The sequence below is a fragment of the Gavia stellata genome, chromosome 25 (genome assembly GCF_030936135.1).
Source record: "Gavia stellata isolate bGavSte3 chromosome 25, bGavSte3.hap2, whole genome shotgun sequence".
Taxonomy (NCBI): Eukaryota; Metazoa; Chordata; class Aves; order Gaviiformes; family Gaviidae; genus Gavia; species Gavia stellata.
In genome coordinates this window covers 1,254,823-1,268,840 of record NC_082618.1, presented here as the reverse complement: position 1 = coordinate 1,268,840, position 14,018 = coordinate 1,254,823, and the positions used below count along the sequence as shown (strand labels likewise).

The 14,018-nt window shown below is 65.9% G+C and overlaps 1 protein-coding gene across 2 annotated transcripts; it reads right to left on the bottom strand.

Moving 5' to 3' along the window:
* Positions 1-254: 254 nt before the first annotated feature.
* Positions 255-13,802, bottom strand: LOC132319186 (septin-4-like). 2 transcript variants are annotated; one of them, XM_059829436.1, is made up of 13 exons: positions 10,035-10,070; positions 8,422-8,565; positions 7,879-8,178; positions 7,553-7,646; positions 7,355-7,441; positions 6,306-6,429; positions 5,973-6,107; positions 5,767-5,884; positions 5,314-5,415; positions 4,852-4,948; positions 4,545-4,707; positions 2,129-2,228; positions 255-1,828 (listed from the first exon to the last, which is right to left on the bottom strand). In XM_059829436.1, the coding sequence occupies exons 1-13, from the start codon at positions 10,068-10,070 to the stop codon at positions 1,769-1,771; spliced, it is 1,560 nt and encodes a 519-aa protein (XP_059685419.1). In that variant the 3' UTR covers positions 255-1,768. The 2 variants fall into 2 exon arrangements, with proteins under 2 accessions (XP_059685419.1, XP_059685420.1); XM_059829437.1 differs by lacking the exons at positions 8,422-8,565; positions 10,035-10,070 and adding an exon at positions 13,775-13,802.
* Between the last annotated feature and the right edge of the window lie 216 nt (positions 13,803-14,018).

The following is a 14,018-nucleotide window of genomic DNA, read 5'->3' as shown; positions in this document are numbered from 1 at the left end:
TATAAGAATTTATAAACCTATACTCTGCTTATCCTTTAATAAATGCCTCTATGACCGTCATGCGAAGGTAGGTACTTCTGTAAGAAAATAGCAAGATTAAAAAAAGGAAAGCGCTAATACACCCTGCGGGGCCCTGCCCATGGGGGCCAAGGGACCCTCCGGCTGCCACGGGGACACGGGTGGCACATGCCGGACACTGCCCCAGCATACTGCAGCACCCACCCCGAGCCGTGGCCGGATGCAGCCCCCATCAGCCGAGCCGCCTGGATGCAAACCCCTCACCCAGGGGTGAACCCACCCGGGGGTCCCCGGCTCAGGTGGCCCTGCTGGGGAGGGGACACATCCCTGTGGCAGCGAGCTCCCAGTCATCCCACTGCTCCCAGTTCTGCCTCCACCCTGCAGCCTCGCCGTCCCCTTTCACCTTTCCCCGTACCCGGGGGGGGGCAGGGAGCTGGGGGGGTTGGTCCATCTCCCCAGGGATGCCCTGCGGCTGCTGGCCAGGAGGTGCGGGCCAGGGCTTGCCCCAGGGACACACAGCAGTGCATTGCCAGGGAGCAATGCAGATGGGGACATTCTGGGGGGGACACAGGGACACGACATAGTACTCTGCGGGAAAGCAACAAGGATGGGGACAGCCTGGGGGGAACACTCTGCAGTGCTCTGCAGGGCAGCAACACTGATGGGGACATCACGGGGGAAAATGGGGACACGCAGCAGTGCTTTGTTGGGAAGCAATGTGGATGGGGACATCCTTGGGGGACACACAGGGACACACAGTGATGCTCTGCCAGAAAGCAGCAGGGACAGGGACATCCCAGGGACACACAGGGACACCACGGACAAGCAAGTGGTGCCAGAGGCTGAAACGCCAGCGAGGGACGATGCTGTTGCTGCAGGTCGGGAAGCACCACGGGCACAGGACAGTCATTATTGCTTTACAGGGCCATCATCAAGGTGGGGGCCAGGCTGGGGACCCAGCCTCTGATTTAGGGTTCGAGGGACTTTCTCCGGGGACTGTGAGTCCCCAGTGCTCCCCCTGCCATGGCCGTCCCCACCACCCGGGGACACTGGGTGGTCCCAAGGGGTGACGCTCGGTGGGGACAGGGTCCCTGCTGAGGACACAGGGCTCGACACCGCCGAGCTTCAGTCCCTCCTCACAGTGGTGCTGGCATGGAGGCAGCCAAGGGTCTGAGTGCCGGCTCCCACCCTGGCCAGGATGGTGGCTGCTCCTCCATGCCCTTGGTCACCTGTGGTCCCCAGGAGCTGTTGTCCCTCTGTGCCAGCCAAGGCCAGGGGGGAGCAACCCTGTCCCCTGCAGCAGGGCAGCTGGGGGTTTGGGGGTGCTGGGACCGGTCCCCACCCTTTCCTCTTCCCTTAAGCCAGGGCCAAGCTGAGCGTAAATGCTGTAAGCAGGCTGCCGGAGGTGGCACAGGGACAAGGGACACGATGGCTGACCAGTAGCCCTTGCCAGAGCTGCGGGGGAAACAGGGAAAGCCAAAGCTCAGGGGACAAAGCTGTCCCCAGCCTGGGCGGTGAGGGGGGCCGGGGCAGCAATCTGGCTGGGACAGGGGACCCCCAGGCTGGGTGCCCTGTCCCTTCGCTGTTCCCACGGGATGGGCGCTGGCCGGTTGGATAAGGCGATACCGCAGCAGCTTAAGGTGGCGGGTGCGGTGTTGGTACAGAGTCTCGCAGCAGGGCCAGGCAGGATGGAGCATGATGTAAACATTTCTGATCTGGGGGGGTGAGGAGAAGGAGGAGGAGGAGGGGGCTAGTGCGAATCCTTCATCTGCTTCTGGATCTTCTGGAGCATCTCCTGCATCCGCCGCAGCTGGAAGGGAGAAGAGCAGGGATCGTGGGGGGGGCAGCGCTGGCACCCCCCCAGCCACAGCAGCTCCCTTGCAAACATATTTGGGTGACGCATCCCAAGCAGATTGGGATCACCAAGAGCTGTGGGCTGGGATGGGGGGGGAAACGCTCCGCTGCCCCTCCAACACCTCCTCGCCCTGGCCTGAGGAGCAGCAGGGGCTGGGATGCTGTGGGAAGGGTGGCCCCTCACGGCTGTGCCAGCGCTGAGGCTGGGGACATGGGGGGGTGATCGGGGGGGGGCTCAACCCTCCCCCACACTCACCTCCTCGTCCTTCTCCCGGATAAGCTTCTCCGTCTCCGCATCCGGCACCGGGGGGATGACAGGGATGGGGAAATCTGTCCCGCTCTCCCGTGTCAGCTTGCTGCAGGCAGAGAGAGAAGGTGAGGATGCTGCCACAGCCCTGCCGGGCCCCTACGGGGGACATTCCCCCATGGGTGCTGCAGCCCCAGAGACCCCAAACGTTGCCAGGTACCAAGCACCCACCTGCACAGACCCTGAGCCACCCTGGCCAGCATCGCACCGGGCCTTTTTCCAGGCAGGAGGGATATGAGCAGCTCCAGGCATCCCCCCAAACCTCAGTACCCTCTGACCTGCCACGCACCAGTCTGGGGGGGACCCAGGGAAGCACCACCACAGAAAGGGGTGCCAAGGACCCCCCAGGGCACAGAGCCCTGCCTGGCTTTCTCCACACTCTCCCATTTTGGGAAGCATCCCACTGACTGCTTCGAGCTGGGGTCGGGCTCTCCTTGCCCAATATTTTCTCTGCTGCTTTAAAACATCTTAAACTCAGCATCTCCCTTCTCTCCCACAGCCGCAGCCCCACTGCAGGACAGGCTCCCTGGGCACCCCACTGCCCGGCCAGCCCTAGGGATGCTCCGCACGCTTTTTCCCAAGCTTCAGCTCCTGTTCAAGCCCATCCCTGCTGGAGGGAGCTGCGGATGCCCGCCCCCGGGGCCACCGCACCACGCAGGACTGCAGCCAGCCAAATCAATGGCTTCTCCCATGCCAACGGCAATGGGGAGTGATCAGCTCTCCCAACCGGGTCCCTGCGGATGCCACGTGCTACCCCAGCGGGTGACGACATGGCTGGGACACCGCCACTGTGGCTGGCGGGGATCACGCATGATGCCACGTGCCACAGCCACGTGCTGCCGCCGGTGCAGCCCCTCTGCATGCAAAGGGGTGATGGACACGGCGGATGTTGCATGGGCAATCTGGGCCACCCCTGCCCTGAGGGATCCCATTGTGCCGGGGCGGCTGTGCCAGCGTTCCACAGCAAGGGATGGGTTTTGGCCACGTTTTGAGCTGCTTTGGAAGTCACTGCCCGTTGTCACGGCTCCTCACCATGGAGGGACCCAAGGGGGAGCGCATCGAGCTCCTTCCATCCCTGGCAGCAAGTCAAGGCTTGAGCCAGGCACCAGCAATGGGGCAAGCAGCTTCACCAGCCCAGGAAAACCTGCCTTCCCAGAAAAGGCAGCAGGCCTGCCTACCGCTGCCTCCTGCACCCCAAAATCGTATCCCCCTGGGAGGGCAGTACAATGGGGGTGCCCGCCCTGCAGCCGTTCCCTTGGGCACCCTTTGGCTGGGAAAAGCTGGGTGCCACCAAATGGTGACACGTCCCCCCAACCCCACCTTGCAGGGGTGAGCCGGGGTGATGCCGCTGGCACACGGCGTCCTCCCGGCAACACCGGTGGTGCCGGCACCCCAAGGGCAACTTGTGTGGGCAACGGGTGGGTGGCCACGGGGTCCGCTCTCCCCAAGAGCGGCTGCCTGGCCCTTGCGCGGGCACAGAAGGACTGAGACAGGGTTGGACACCAGCAAGTACTTTATATAGGGGCCAGGGGGACGGGCAGGGGGAGGAGGGCAGCGGGGGCCCAACGTGGCCCTGGCCGGATCCTGGCTCAGTCGGCAGAGCAGTCGGCGCAGCACAGCCTCAGCGCAGAGGGATGCCGCCTTCTCCGGCGGCACGTATGGAGAGACCAGCTTAGAGGCGCCTACAGCCACCACCAGCCCCTCCTGCCAGCACTGCTGCTTCAGCCCCCCAGAGCCTCCGCTCGCTCCCGCACCACTCCAGCCTCCTGGCTGGAGGGTCCCACCAGGGACCCTGCTGGGGGGGCTCCCCCCAGCATCTTGGGGTGGCTAAAGGGGATGCGAGTGCCATAAATCCGGCTGGTACCAGCAGCAGAGCCCCAGCACCGGCTGCTTACTTGGCTTCCACTCCGGCCCCGCAGCCTGTAGGGACACAGGGTCCCCCTCGCTGCTGGAGCATCCCCCCTGCAGCCAGTCCCAGGGGGGACACAGGGTCCCCCTCACTGCTGGAGCACCCCCCCCCCAGCCGGCCCTGGGGGGACGCAGGGTCCCCTTCACTGCTGGAACATCTCCCCCTAAGACAAACCCACCCAGCCTTGGGGGGACACAGGGTCCCCCTCGCTGCCAGAGCATCCCCCCCCAGCCAGCCCCAGCCCAAGGGTATGGGAAGGGACCCCCTTAACATTGGGGCTCCCCATCACATCGCCAAGACTTCCTTGCCCAGCCCACCACGCTGCCCAGCATGAACCTGCACACAACCCCAACCCCTCCCCGAGATCACCACTTACAATGGGCTGGGGTCACCCCAAAGAAAGGAGACACAGCCCCCCACACCCCCCATCCTGGCACCCCACTGCCAGCCCCGTACTTGCGGTTCCTCTCCTTCACCACCATGCGGGTCATGCTCTGGATGCACTGCGTGCGGTAGTTCTCGTAGTGGGTTTCCCGCGTCACGTCCTTGAGGTCCTGCATGTGGGTCCTCACCAGCATCGTCCGCAGCTTCACGAAGTCACAGTGGGATGGGTTCTCCACTGCAGGGGAACCTGAGGTCAGGGGCCACAGCCAGACCCCTGCATCCCCCCAAACCCCCTGGGTTGAGCAGCATGGAGATGGGGCATGCGATGTCCCCGTCCCCAAAAGGCCAGTGGGACGCCGGGGGCATGGCCCAGCGTTACCTTCCACGATGCCCCAGGGGTAGAGGCGCCCGCGGACGCGCCGGCCTTTGGCCTCCACGACCGTGTTGCTGCCGATGACAGCGAAGGGGATGCTCTCCTGCAAGAGGATGGCGGGGGTTAGCAGGGCTCGGTCCTGTCCACTGTGACCCGCATCCCTCCACATGCATCTCCTCAGCTGTATCCAGCACCCATTTGCCACAATATCCCAGAGCCCCTGCTATGGAGACCCCCAGGTGAGACAGCAGCAGTCATGTCATGGTTTTCTCCACCCCAGCCCCATTCCACCAAGCTCACGTCTCGGTGACGCATCCGGACAGTGCAGTATGCACCAACCCCACCTTGCTGGGGCTGCCGGAGAGCTTGCGTGGCCCCACAGAGTCCTAAGGATACCCCAGGATGACACGTCCTCCCAACCACAGGGCTCTGCCCCTTCAAGGATGGAGCTGGAGGAGCCAGACCCACCTTCAGTGCCTGGTCTTGCAGCTTGAACTCCTCATCCTCGTCCGAGTCACACTCGGGGAACTGGTAGATGCGGATGCCATAGTGATCGATCTCCTCCCGGATCTGGAGGCAGACAGCCCCGCTGAGGGCAGGGCTCTGGCCCTCGGAAAGGGGGTGGGAAGCGCCACACAGCGCCAGTGCCCCCCAAGGACCCACAAAAGCCTGTCCCCCTCAGCTTAAATGTCATGGACACCCCCCCAGGCCCTTCCAGCCCCCCAGTGAGCACCACGGAGATGTGTCTTTGGTGACCATGTGGGCAACATGGTCCTCTACAGTGCTGCAAGCGTGGAGGATGCTCCATGGCAAAGTCCAGGCAGGGGATGGAGAGAGCCCCTAGCCGAGCAGGGACCCCAGGGCACCCCCATCCCCAGGGACCTGCTGGGATGGCTCCAGGCTGGGCCGACCTCCCCTTACCTTGTTCTTCATGCGCTCCACCTCGGCAGGGGTCAGGGTGTCAGCCTTGGCCAGCACAGGCACGATGTTCACCCGCTGGTGCAGGGCTCTCATGAACTCCACGTCCAGGGGCCGGAGCCTGCGGGGGAACCCGGTGAGCACCATCCCACCAAGCCCCTTCCCCAGCACCCCCCCATCCCAGCAGCGCAGGCAGGGGCTGCCCGTACCCATGGCCAAAGGGCGAGATGAAGTAGATGCAGCAGTGGACGCGGTTGTCCTGGATGTTTTTCCGGTTGAGGCCACTTTCATCGCGGAAATACTGCTCAAACTGCTGGTCGATGTAGTCGGCCACCGGCTTCCAGCTGCAGGGACAAGGAGGTGACCGTCGGAGTCCCCTGCGGGACCCTGGGGCTTTCCTTGGATCCCCAGCTCAACTCCTCCCATGGCTCAGCATCCCACCCTGAGGAGCCATGGGCATCCCACCCTCGGAGCCGCTGGCACCCACGGTGACGCTGCCCCGCCCCGGGGAGACGCCGCTACCACCCCTCCATGGGACACACCACTCGGTGTTGTTGACGGCGTCACCGAAGCCTGGCGTGTCCACAATGGTCAGGCGCAGCTTGACACCCTTCTCCTCAATGTCCACCACGTGCTTGGTGATCTCCACTGTCTGCGTGATGCGTTCTGCAGCGGCAGGAGACATGGAGATGGCAGGGGATACCCCGGGTGAGGGACGAGGGCGGTGACATGGGGAGATGCTGCAGCCCCGGGGTGTCACCCTCCACCCTGGGGGGCTGGGGTGGCTTTGCAGGATCAGCCTTCATGAGCTCCGGGGTCCAGCACCAAGACGGGATGCTCTGTGCCATAGCCTCCTGCATCCCGACATGGGTGTGCAGTCCTCCCTCGGTGGCTGTGCCACCACCACCCCGTGACAGCCTGGCTCCAGCAGCACGGGGATCTGCTGGGGCCAGGCATCACTGCGGGAGCGTTTGCAGCTCCCTGTACCCCCATGTGTGACCCCACAGCTCCAGGACTACGCATGCCCCTTTACCCCCAGGATCCCTCCGTGTCCCTGCATCCCCGCGTCCCCAAGGATGCTCCCGTTGCATCACGTGCGCATGGCAGCACGCGTTTTGGCTTTTGCTCCGAGCAACGGAAACAAATCAAACCACCGCCTCAAAACAAATCAAACCACTGCCTCAAAACAAATCAAACCACGGCTTTGAACCCCTGGGGGTTTGGGCAAGTTTGGGCAATTTTAATCCAAAAACCAGCTGCAGCTGAACCAGCACTGTGCCCTGGACCCTGACTGTCCACAGCCTCGCGGATTTGCTGCGGCTCCAGCCGATGCCCAACAAGCTGGGGCTTGTTTTCCCAGTGGGGACAAAGCCCCTGCGGGGGGTTCCCGTGCCAGGCAGGGGGGTACCGCTGCCTTGGAGTAGTCCCCAGCGCCGGCAGACAGCTGGCACGGTGCCGCACGTGCCTTCAGAGACCCGGAGGAGCCCGGCCGGGCAGGGAGAGGGGCTGCAGCCCCCCAGGAGTGACGTGGGGCTCTGCCACCCCCCTGGGACACCCAGGACACCCCATCGCTGGGACTGTCCCCGCTCACCTTCGGCGTTCAGCAGCTTGCGGTCTCTGTACATGTCCGTCAGGAAGAGGCTGTTGACTAGGGTCGACTTGCCCAGCCCGGATTCCCCTGGGACAGGGGCACAAGGGTGAGGGGGGGCAGCCAGTACCAACCCCCCCGCAGTTTTTGGGATCCGCAGTGGGGTCAGCATCCCCATGCCAGGCTCGGCCGGCCCCGTACCTGCCACCATGAGGGTGAAGTCAAAGCCCTTCTTCACTGACTTCCGATGGACCTGGTTGGGCAGCGTGGCGAAGCCCACGTACTCCTTGTCATCCTGCGGGCAGAGGGGACGTGGGACAGAGGATGCCACCATCCCACCCACCCCCACCCTGGGAGTCCACCCCCTCCCGCCCCACACCCCAGCGTGGTCCCCCAGGGTTGGAGCACCGCAGGATACGATCACGGCTGCCCGAACCCCTTGGGTCTGGAGGGTGGGTGCATCCTCCACCGTGACTCCTGCAGCCCCTCGCCCCATGTGTCCCCCTCCCCACAGACGCATCCTGCACCTCGGAGGAGTCATAGGGGTCCAGCTGCCCCCAGGGGCTCCGCGGGCGGTTGGGGCTGGGGGGCGGGGGGGCGGCGATGTGCTGCTGGAAATCCAAGGGCCGAGACCGGGAGAAGATCCTGGTGTCCCTCTCGTCGGCAAGTTCGTCAGGGGGGACCCTGCCCACGCCGCAGAGGGGGTGGCCAGGCTCCCGCCGGCTCTCCGGGGGCTCCACCTTCCTGGGGCTGTCAGTCGGTGGGCAATCACGCAGAAGCTGGGTCAGCTCAGCCTCCTCTGAGTCCTCCTTCAGGAAACGCTTTATCTGGGGACCAAGGGAGGAGGTGACACCAATGGTGGCAGTGCCAGCCTGAGATGGCATCACCTGACTCGGCATCATGAGCCCCCAAGCCACAGCAGCACATGCACCCCAAGGATGGCAGGGATGGGAGGAGAGGGGGGACACAGCCACCCCAGGGGACTGGCCACCACCCTGGGGACAGCCATGGGGACAGTCATGGGGATGGCAGTGGGGACAGCCATGGTCCCATGCACCCTGGGTGCTTACAGCTTGCGGCACGGGGACAGCAGCCAGCTCCTGGCACTCCAGGGGACAGGGATGGGGACCTTCTCCCTGAGCACCTTCGCCCTGGGCACCCCGCTGCTCCTCGGGGTCTTCTGGGGTAGCCAGGACCCCTGCACAGCCCATGGCCTGCCAGGAGGACGGGGAGGGGCACCGGGGAGGAGGGAGAGACACCAAGAAGAGATGAACAGCAGCGGCGGAGCAGCTGGCAGTGGGGTCAGACCCAGGGGGGAGGCAGATGGTGGGCAGGGGTCTGCCTGTGCCCCCCCGTGCCTGGCCACTCGCAGGGTCTCAGCACAGGCGATGGCCAAGGGACTCCCATCCCTGCAGTCCCAGGGGACAGCCAGGGCGGGGGACCTGACCCACAGCCATCACCAACCCCACGTGCAAAGGGCTCGGGGCAACACAACATGTCACGCAAAGGGGCTACAAACCCCATGGCCACGCTCAGGCCGCGCCCCCGCACGCACTGGGACCCCAACACCCCCTTGCCCTGGCTCTGCCCATCTTGGAGCTGGTGCAGGCAGCAGCCCCAGGCAGGGGCCAGGGGGGCTGGGCACAGCAGCCCCCGAGCTGGTGGCCCCGTGAGATGGTGGGGCTGGGATGAGGGACAGGGACGCCGGGACTGGGACGGCTCCACATCCTGTTTACAAGCGCTGGCGGGAGGAGACGCGTTCCCAAGGGCATGTCCGGCAGCGGCTCCCGCGTCCCTGCCAGCAGGCACCAGTGTCCCCAATGCCCCGTCACAGCAACTGCCAGGAGACCCCAGCCCCATGGGCAGGGAGACCCCCAAATGGGGGGCACACCAGGTCTGGGGGAGCCCCCAACCCTACAGGTTCACACCTGGGGGTCAGTGCCCCCCATGATCAGGGCCTCAAGGTGAGACCCCCCCCCATGGGGACACGTGTCCTCCCCTGTCCCATGTCCCCACTCCATCAGCGGGGAGGGCAGCCGTGCCAGCGGCAAGGCGAGATGCACCGAATTAGCGGGCTGGAAACAAGGTCACGGCGCTGCCGGGGCCGTGCGCTCACACGCCTGCCCCCCGCTCCCCGGTGCCCCCACAGCCACTGGCACAGGGGGCCATGGTGCCATGCTGGGGGGGCCGCAGGTGCCCCCACAGCGGGGGCTGTGGGCTCCCCATGCACCCCTCTCCCACAGTGGGTCAATAGCACTCGGAGCGTCTGTGTGACCACAGCATCCTCTTCCTCACAGACCTTGACCTGGTGGGGGGGGGCTCAGCACCAGCCCCCACCGCAGCACAGCCCGGCCAGGGGCCACAGAGGTATGGGAGATAATGCCGCCACCACCAAGCACTCCCAGCCCCGCTGCCGCTCCATCCCATGGGGCTCCAGCCCTTCGGGGCTCCCACTCGTCCCCCACCCCAGAGAAGCCGATGGCCTCAGCGATGCTGCGGCACGGGGTGGGGGGGGGTTGCACTGCATCCTCAGGGGTCCTGCAGCAAGCGCAGCCCTCAGCAAGGCTGTCCCAGGGACAGAGCATTGGCTGTGGCACCTTCCCGCAGCACCGGGGTGCTCCAGGTCCCCCATCCCCATCTGTCCCCCATCTCACCCCGGTGGGGGGGGACGCTGCCCCCGTACCTCTGGCCCAGGCTGCAGCTCGGGGCAGGTGGCCATGGCAGATCCGGCGTCACCGGTGGCCAGGAGAGGATGCTGAGCGGCAACGGCTGTGCCGAGGGATGGGGAGCCGAGGGATGGGGAGCGGCATTAGCATAACTCCACCCTGGGCAGGAACCCTGGCCCGGGCGCCCACAGCACCCAGCAGCCAGGCATTGCCCCTGTGGGTGCTGGGGGGCAGGACCAGCGTGGGGGGCACAGGAGAGGAGAGGGAGCCCCGAGGCAGAGCCAAACCCAGCTCCTGTCCAGCTGTCGAGACATCAAGGACCAGCAAAGCACTGTTGGCCAAGGAGGTGGCAAGGCAGGTCCTGGGGGGCTGCATGACCACCACCATCATCATCATCACCACCAGCACCAGCCCCAGCCCCCCTGGGCTGAGCACAGAGCTTGGCTACAGCCCAGGAGGATGTTCAGCCCTGGCAAACACCTCCATCCCAGGACAAAAACCTCCTCCATCCCGATGCACGCCAGGTCCTCTACCGCTCCCCACCCCAGAGCGCCCCACAGTCACCCCCACAGGGCCCCCCAGCCTCTTCAAGGGGAGAAACCTGGTTTCCCATAAAAGCCTTTTTGAAAACTCAACATTTTTGCACCCAACAATTAAAGCTTCCCTGCACGGTTCCAAGTCACTGCTCCGGCTGGGCCTGATGGGTTTGGCGGGGAAGGACCTGACCCCTGGCTGGGGGAAGCAGGGATGATGCTCACCACAGGGATCCCTGGCAGGAGCTGCAGCAGTCCTGCCTCGGTTTCCCCAGCTCATCCTTGGGGAGGCAAGGGGTTAACAAGGCCCCAGGAGGAGACGCAGGTGGCATCAAGGGCACCCGAGCTGTCACTACAGGGGGTCACCCGGGACAGTGATTCGCCTTGATGCATGTCAAGATGCATCAGAGCAGCTCAGGCGCTCAGCCGGGGTCGCTCGGCCATGGAAGGGCTGCGCTCACCAGGAAAGCGTTAAAAAGCCCCGAAGCATCGGCTGGGGCTGGGACAGGCGCGATGAACCGGGAGCTTGCCGAATGTGGAGAGGGGCCTGGATGCTTCTGTGCCCATCCCCAGCATCTCTGGATCCCGGCTATGCTCCTAACCCCAGCACCAGGTCTCCCCTCACCCAGCTTCAAGGCCACCCAACACCAGTGGCAAAGACCCTGCCGTCCCCACCCAGCCTCAGCCGTCCCTGCTCAGCCCAGTCCCAGGGGAGCAATGCCACCATCCCCGGCTGACACCGCACCTTCCCAAGGGAGCTTCCGGATGGCGTTGCAGCCCTTTTCCCACCCCACCCACAAGCCATCGCACCCCACCACCACCTCACCAGCCTGGCCAGGCTCTGCACCCCATCAGCAGTGCCCCTCGCCCCCCAAATCCCCCCTGCCCAGTGCAGCGCAGCTTTCCTACGACACCCACCGCTTTCCAACCGTCCCACCCCGCACTCCCGGCAGGAGAAGGGATTTACTGCAGCAAGAACCTGGGGCTGCGCTGGTGCCCCGTAAGCGGATTACACACCCGGCTGCATGTGAGGGCCCAGCAGCTCCAGCGAGGTGGCACACGCACTGCCTCGTCCCCGCCTGTCACACTGCATCACACCTTCACCGCGCAGTGACAGCCCGAGGGCCGTGCCAGAGTGGGACATGGGGGCAGTGGGCAAAGTCTGAGCTGGGAAAGCCACCGGCTGCCCATTAGCATCTTTCCACCTGACACCACATTCCCATGAGATGTGTTTTCCCAGCCTGTTTCTGCAGGGAAAGGAAGGAACATCCCAGTGAGGTGCTGTCGCGGCAGCCAGGCTGGCCGAGGCGTCCCCAGCCCACTTAGGTGACATCCAAATGTGCCACCCACAGTACAGCATGTGCCGCTCCACCGCAGCGTGACGGCTGAGCATCCCAGGCACAAACACCCTGTCCCAAAGGTACGAACCCCACGTGGGACAAGCGCCCAGTGGCCCCTGCCAAAGCCCAGCTCTGCCGGGACCAGCCCGGGGACCCCAGCTCTTCCCCGGGGCAGCTGGCACCTGGGATGTGCCTGCTCCGACCTGCCTCCAGATGCACGGGATGCTCTGGCTGGCATGCTGCAATCAGAGTTTCTTACCCCCAGCTCTCCCCTCCCACCCCGTCAGCAGCATCCCAGTTGGGAAACTGAGTCTACCAACAGCTTTAACAGGAGCAGGGTGCTGGGCACCCTAGGGACGCAGGGGCAGGCAGCGGCATGGGTCCCCAGTCTGGACAGGGTGTCAGCACCAGGCAGGCAAGCACGTGGGACAAGAGCCTTTCCAACACATCCCTTCATGCAGCTCCAGCCCCTTTCCTGCAGGGAATCCTCCAGCTTGAAGGACCTGTGAGCACCTGCGCAGGGACCCCGGGATGGGACAACACGTGGTGGCTCCCCACAAGCCGGGAAGTGACAGCGGGGCCTGTCCAGGCTGGAAACAAGGCAGCACCTCAGCACGTGGAGACAGGCGAGAAGATCCAGCCCACTAAGACCCAGGAGCAGAGGTCGAGGGGGACCATTGCTCATCCCACTTCTCCGGGTGAGCCATGGACCGCTTTGGGGACAGAGGGTTGTGGCACCAGTGTCAGGGGGCACCAGCTCCACCTCCACAGGTCCTTCTGGATGCATCCACAGCCACCTCCAGCCCCAGCTCACCCCACATCCATGGCCAAGGGAGCCCAGCTCCTCCCTGGTACCCAACTGCTGCTGTCGTCCTCCCCCCCAGAAGTTTCCAAGCCTGGATCTGTCCATCCCCAAAGCCATGGCTTGGAGCCCTTCGGGAAGGCGCTCGCTGGAGCTGGTTGCAACACGCTCCGCCAGCCACCCTCCTCTCTGGTTTCACTGCGTCCCGCTCCGGAGGAATGTGCCGGTCCCATTCCCACGGCGGCTGCCGGGCAAGGACGGCCACGATGGTCCCCACCAAGGGCCGTCATCCCGTCTGCCGCAACCCCGGTGCCACGCAAGCCACGGCCACGACCCTCCATCTCCATCCCCACCCTGGGCATGGCGAGTGCCTCGAGGTCCCCATGGGGACGTGGCCCTCCTGAGCAGCTCCTGGGGACCTGCCACCACCGAAGAGGGGTGAGGCAGGACAAGCAATGCAGGACGGGCTCCCGTCGAGCCGGGAAGGCCATTGGCGGCTCCGGACCTTGCCGGTAACTGCAGAGACGGCTCCGAGGCGCAGCCAGGCTCCAGGCGTGCGCGACGGTCCCCGCAGGAGGGCCCGGCCAGCCTGGCAGTGCCGCCGGGACCGCAGCCCGGGGGACCTGCCAAAGGCACGGCTGGGTGACCGCAGGGAGCCACCCGAGCGCAGCCCCCGCCCCTGCCCACGGGGGGACACGCCGGGGGTGCCGCAGGTCGCGGGGACACGCAGGTGCCGCTCGGAGGCAGCGTCGCCTTTCCGGGAGGCGCCCGCCCCGATGCCACGGTGAGGGGCGGCGTGCGGGCGGTCCCGTCAGATCCCTCCATCTCCCCCAAGGCGGGTCCCGGGGCGCTGCCCGGCTGCTCCCCGCCGGGCCCGGGCAGGTGCTGCCCCGCTGCCCGTGCCTCCCCTCCTCCTCCTCCTCCTCCTCCTCCCCCGCCCCGCTGCGGCACCGGCGGCCTCGGCCCGCTCCGCCCCCGCCGCACCGTCACCTTCACGGAGGGCACCGGGCTGCGGGAGCGGGCCCGGCCCCCGGTGCGGTGCGGTGCGGCCCGGTGCCCGCCCCCCCCGCCCCCGGCCTTACCATGGCTGCGGCGCCGGGCGCCGTCCGGGAGCGGCACGGCCGGGCCCCGCCGCCGGGATTAGCAGAAATAGCAGCCGGCGGGGGCGGGGGCGGCCCGGGGCGGGGCGGGCGGCGGGCGGGGCGGGGGCGGCCGCTCGGCACCACCGGCACCGGGAGCAGGCACTGTACCCCGGGCACCGGCACTGGCATCGGCACCCGGCACCGGGCACTGGGACCAGGCACTGCGCACCGGGCACCGGCACTG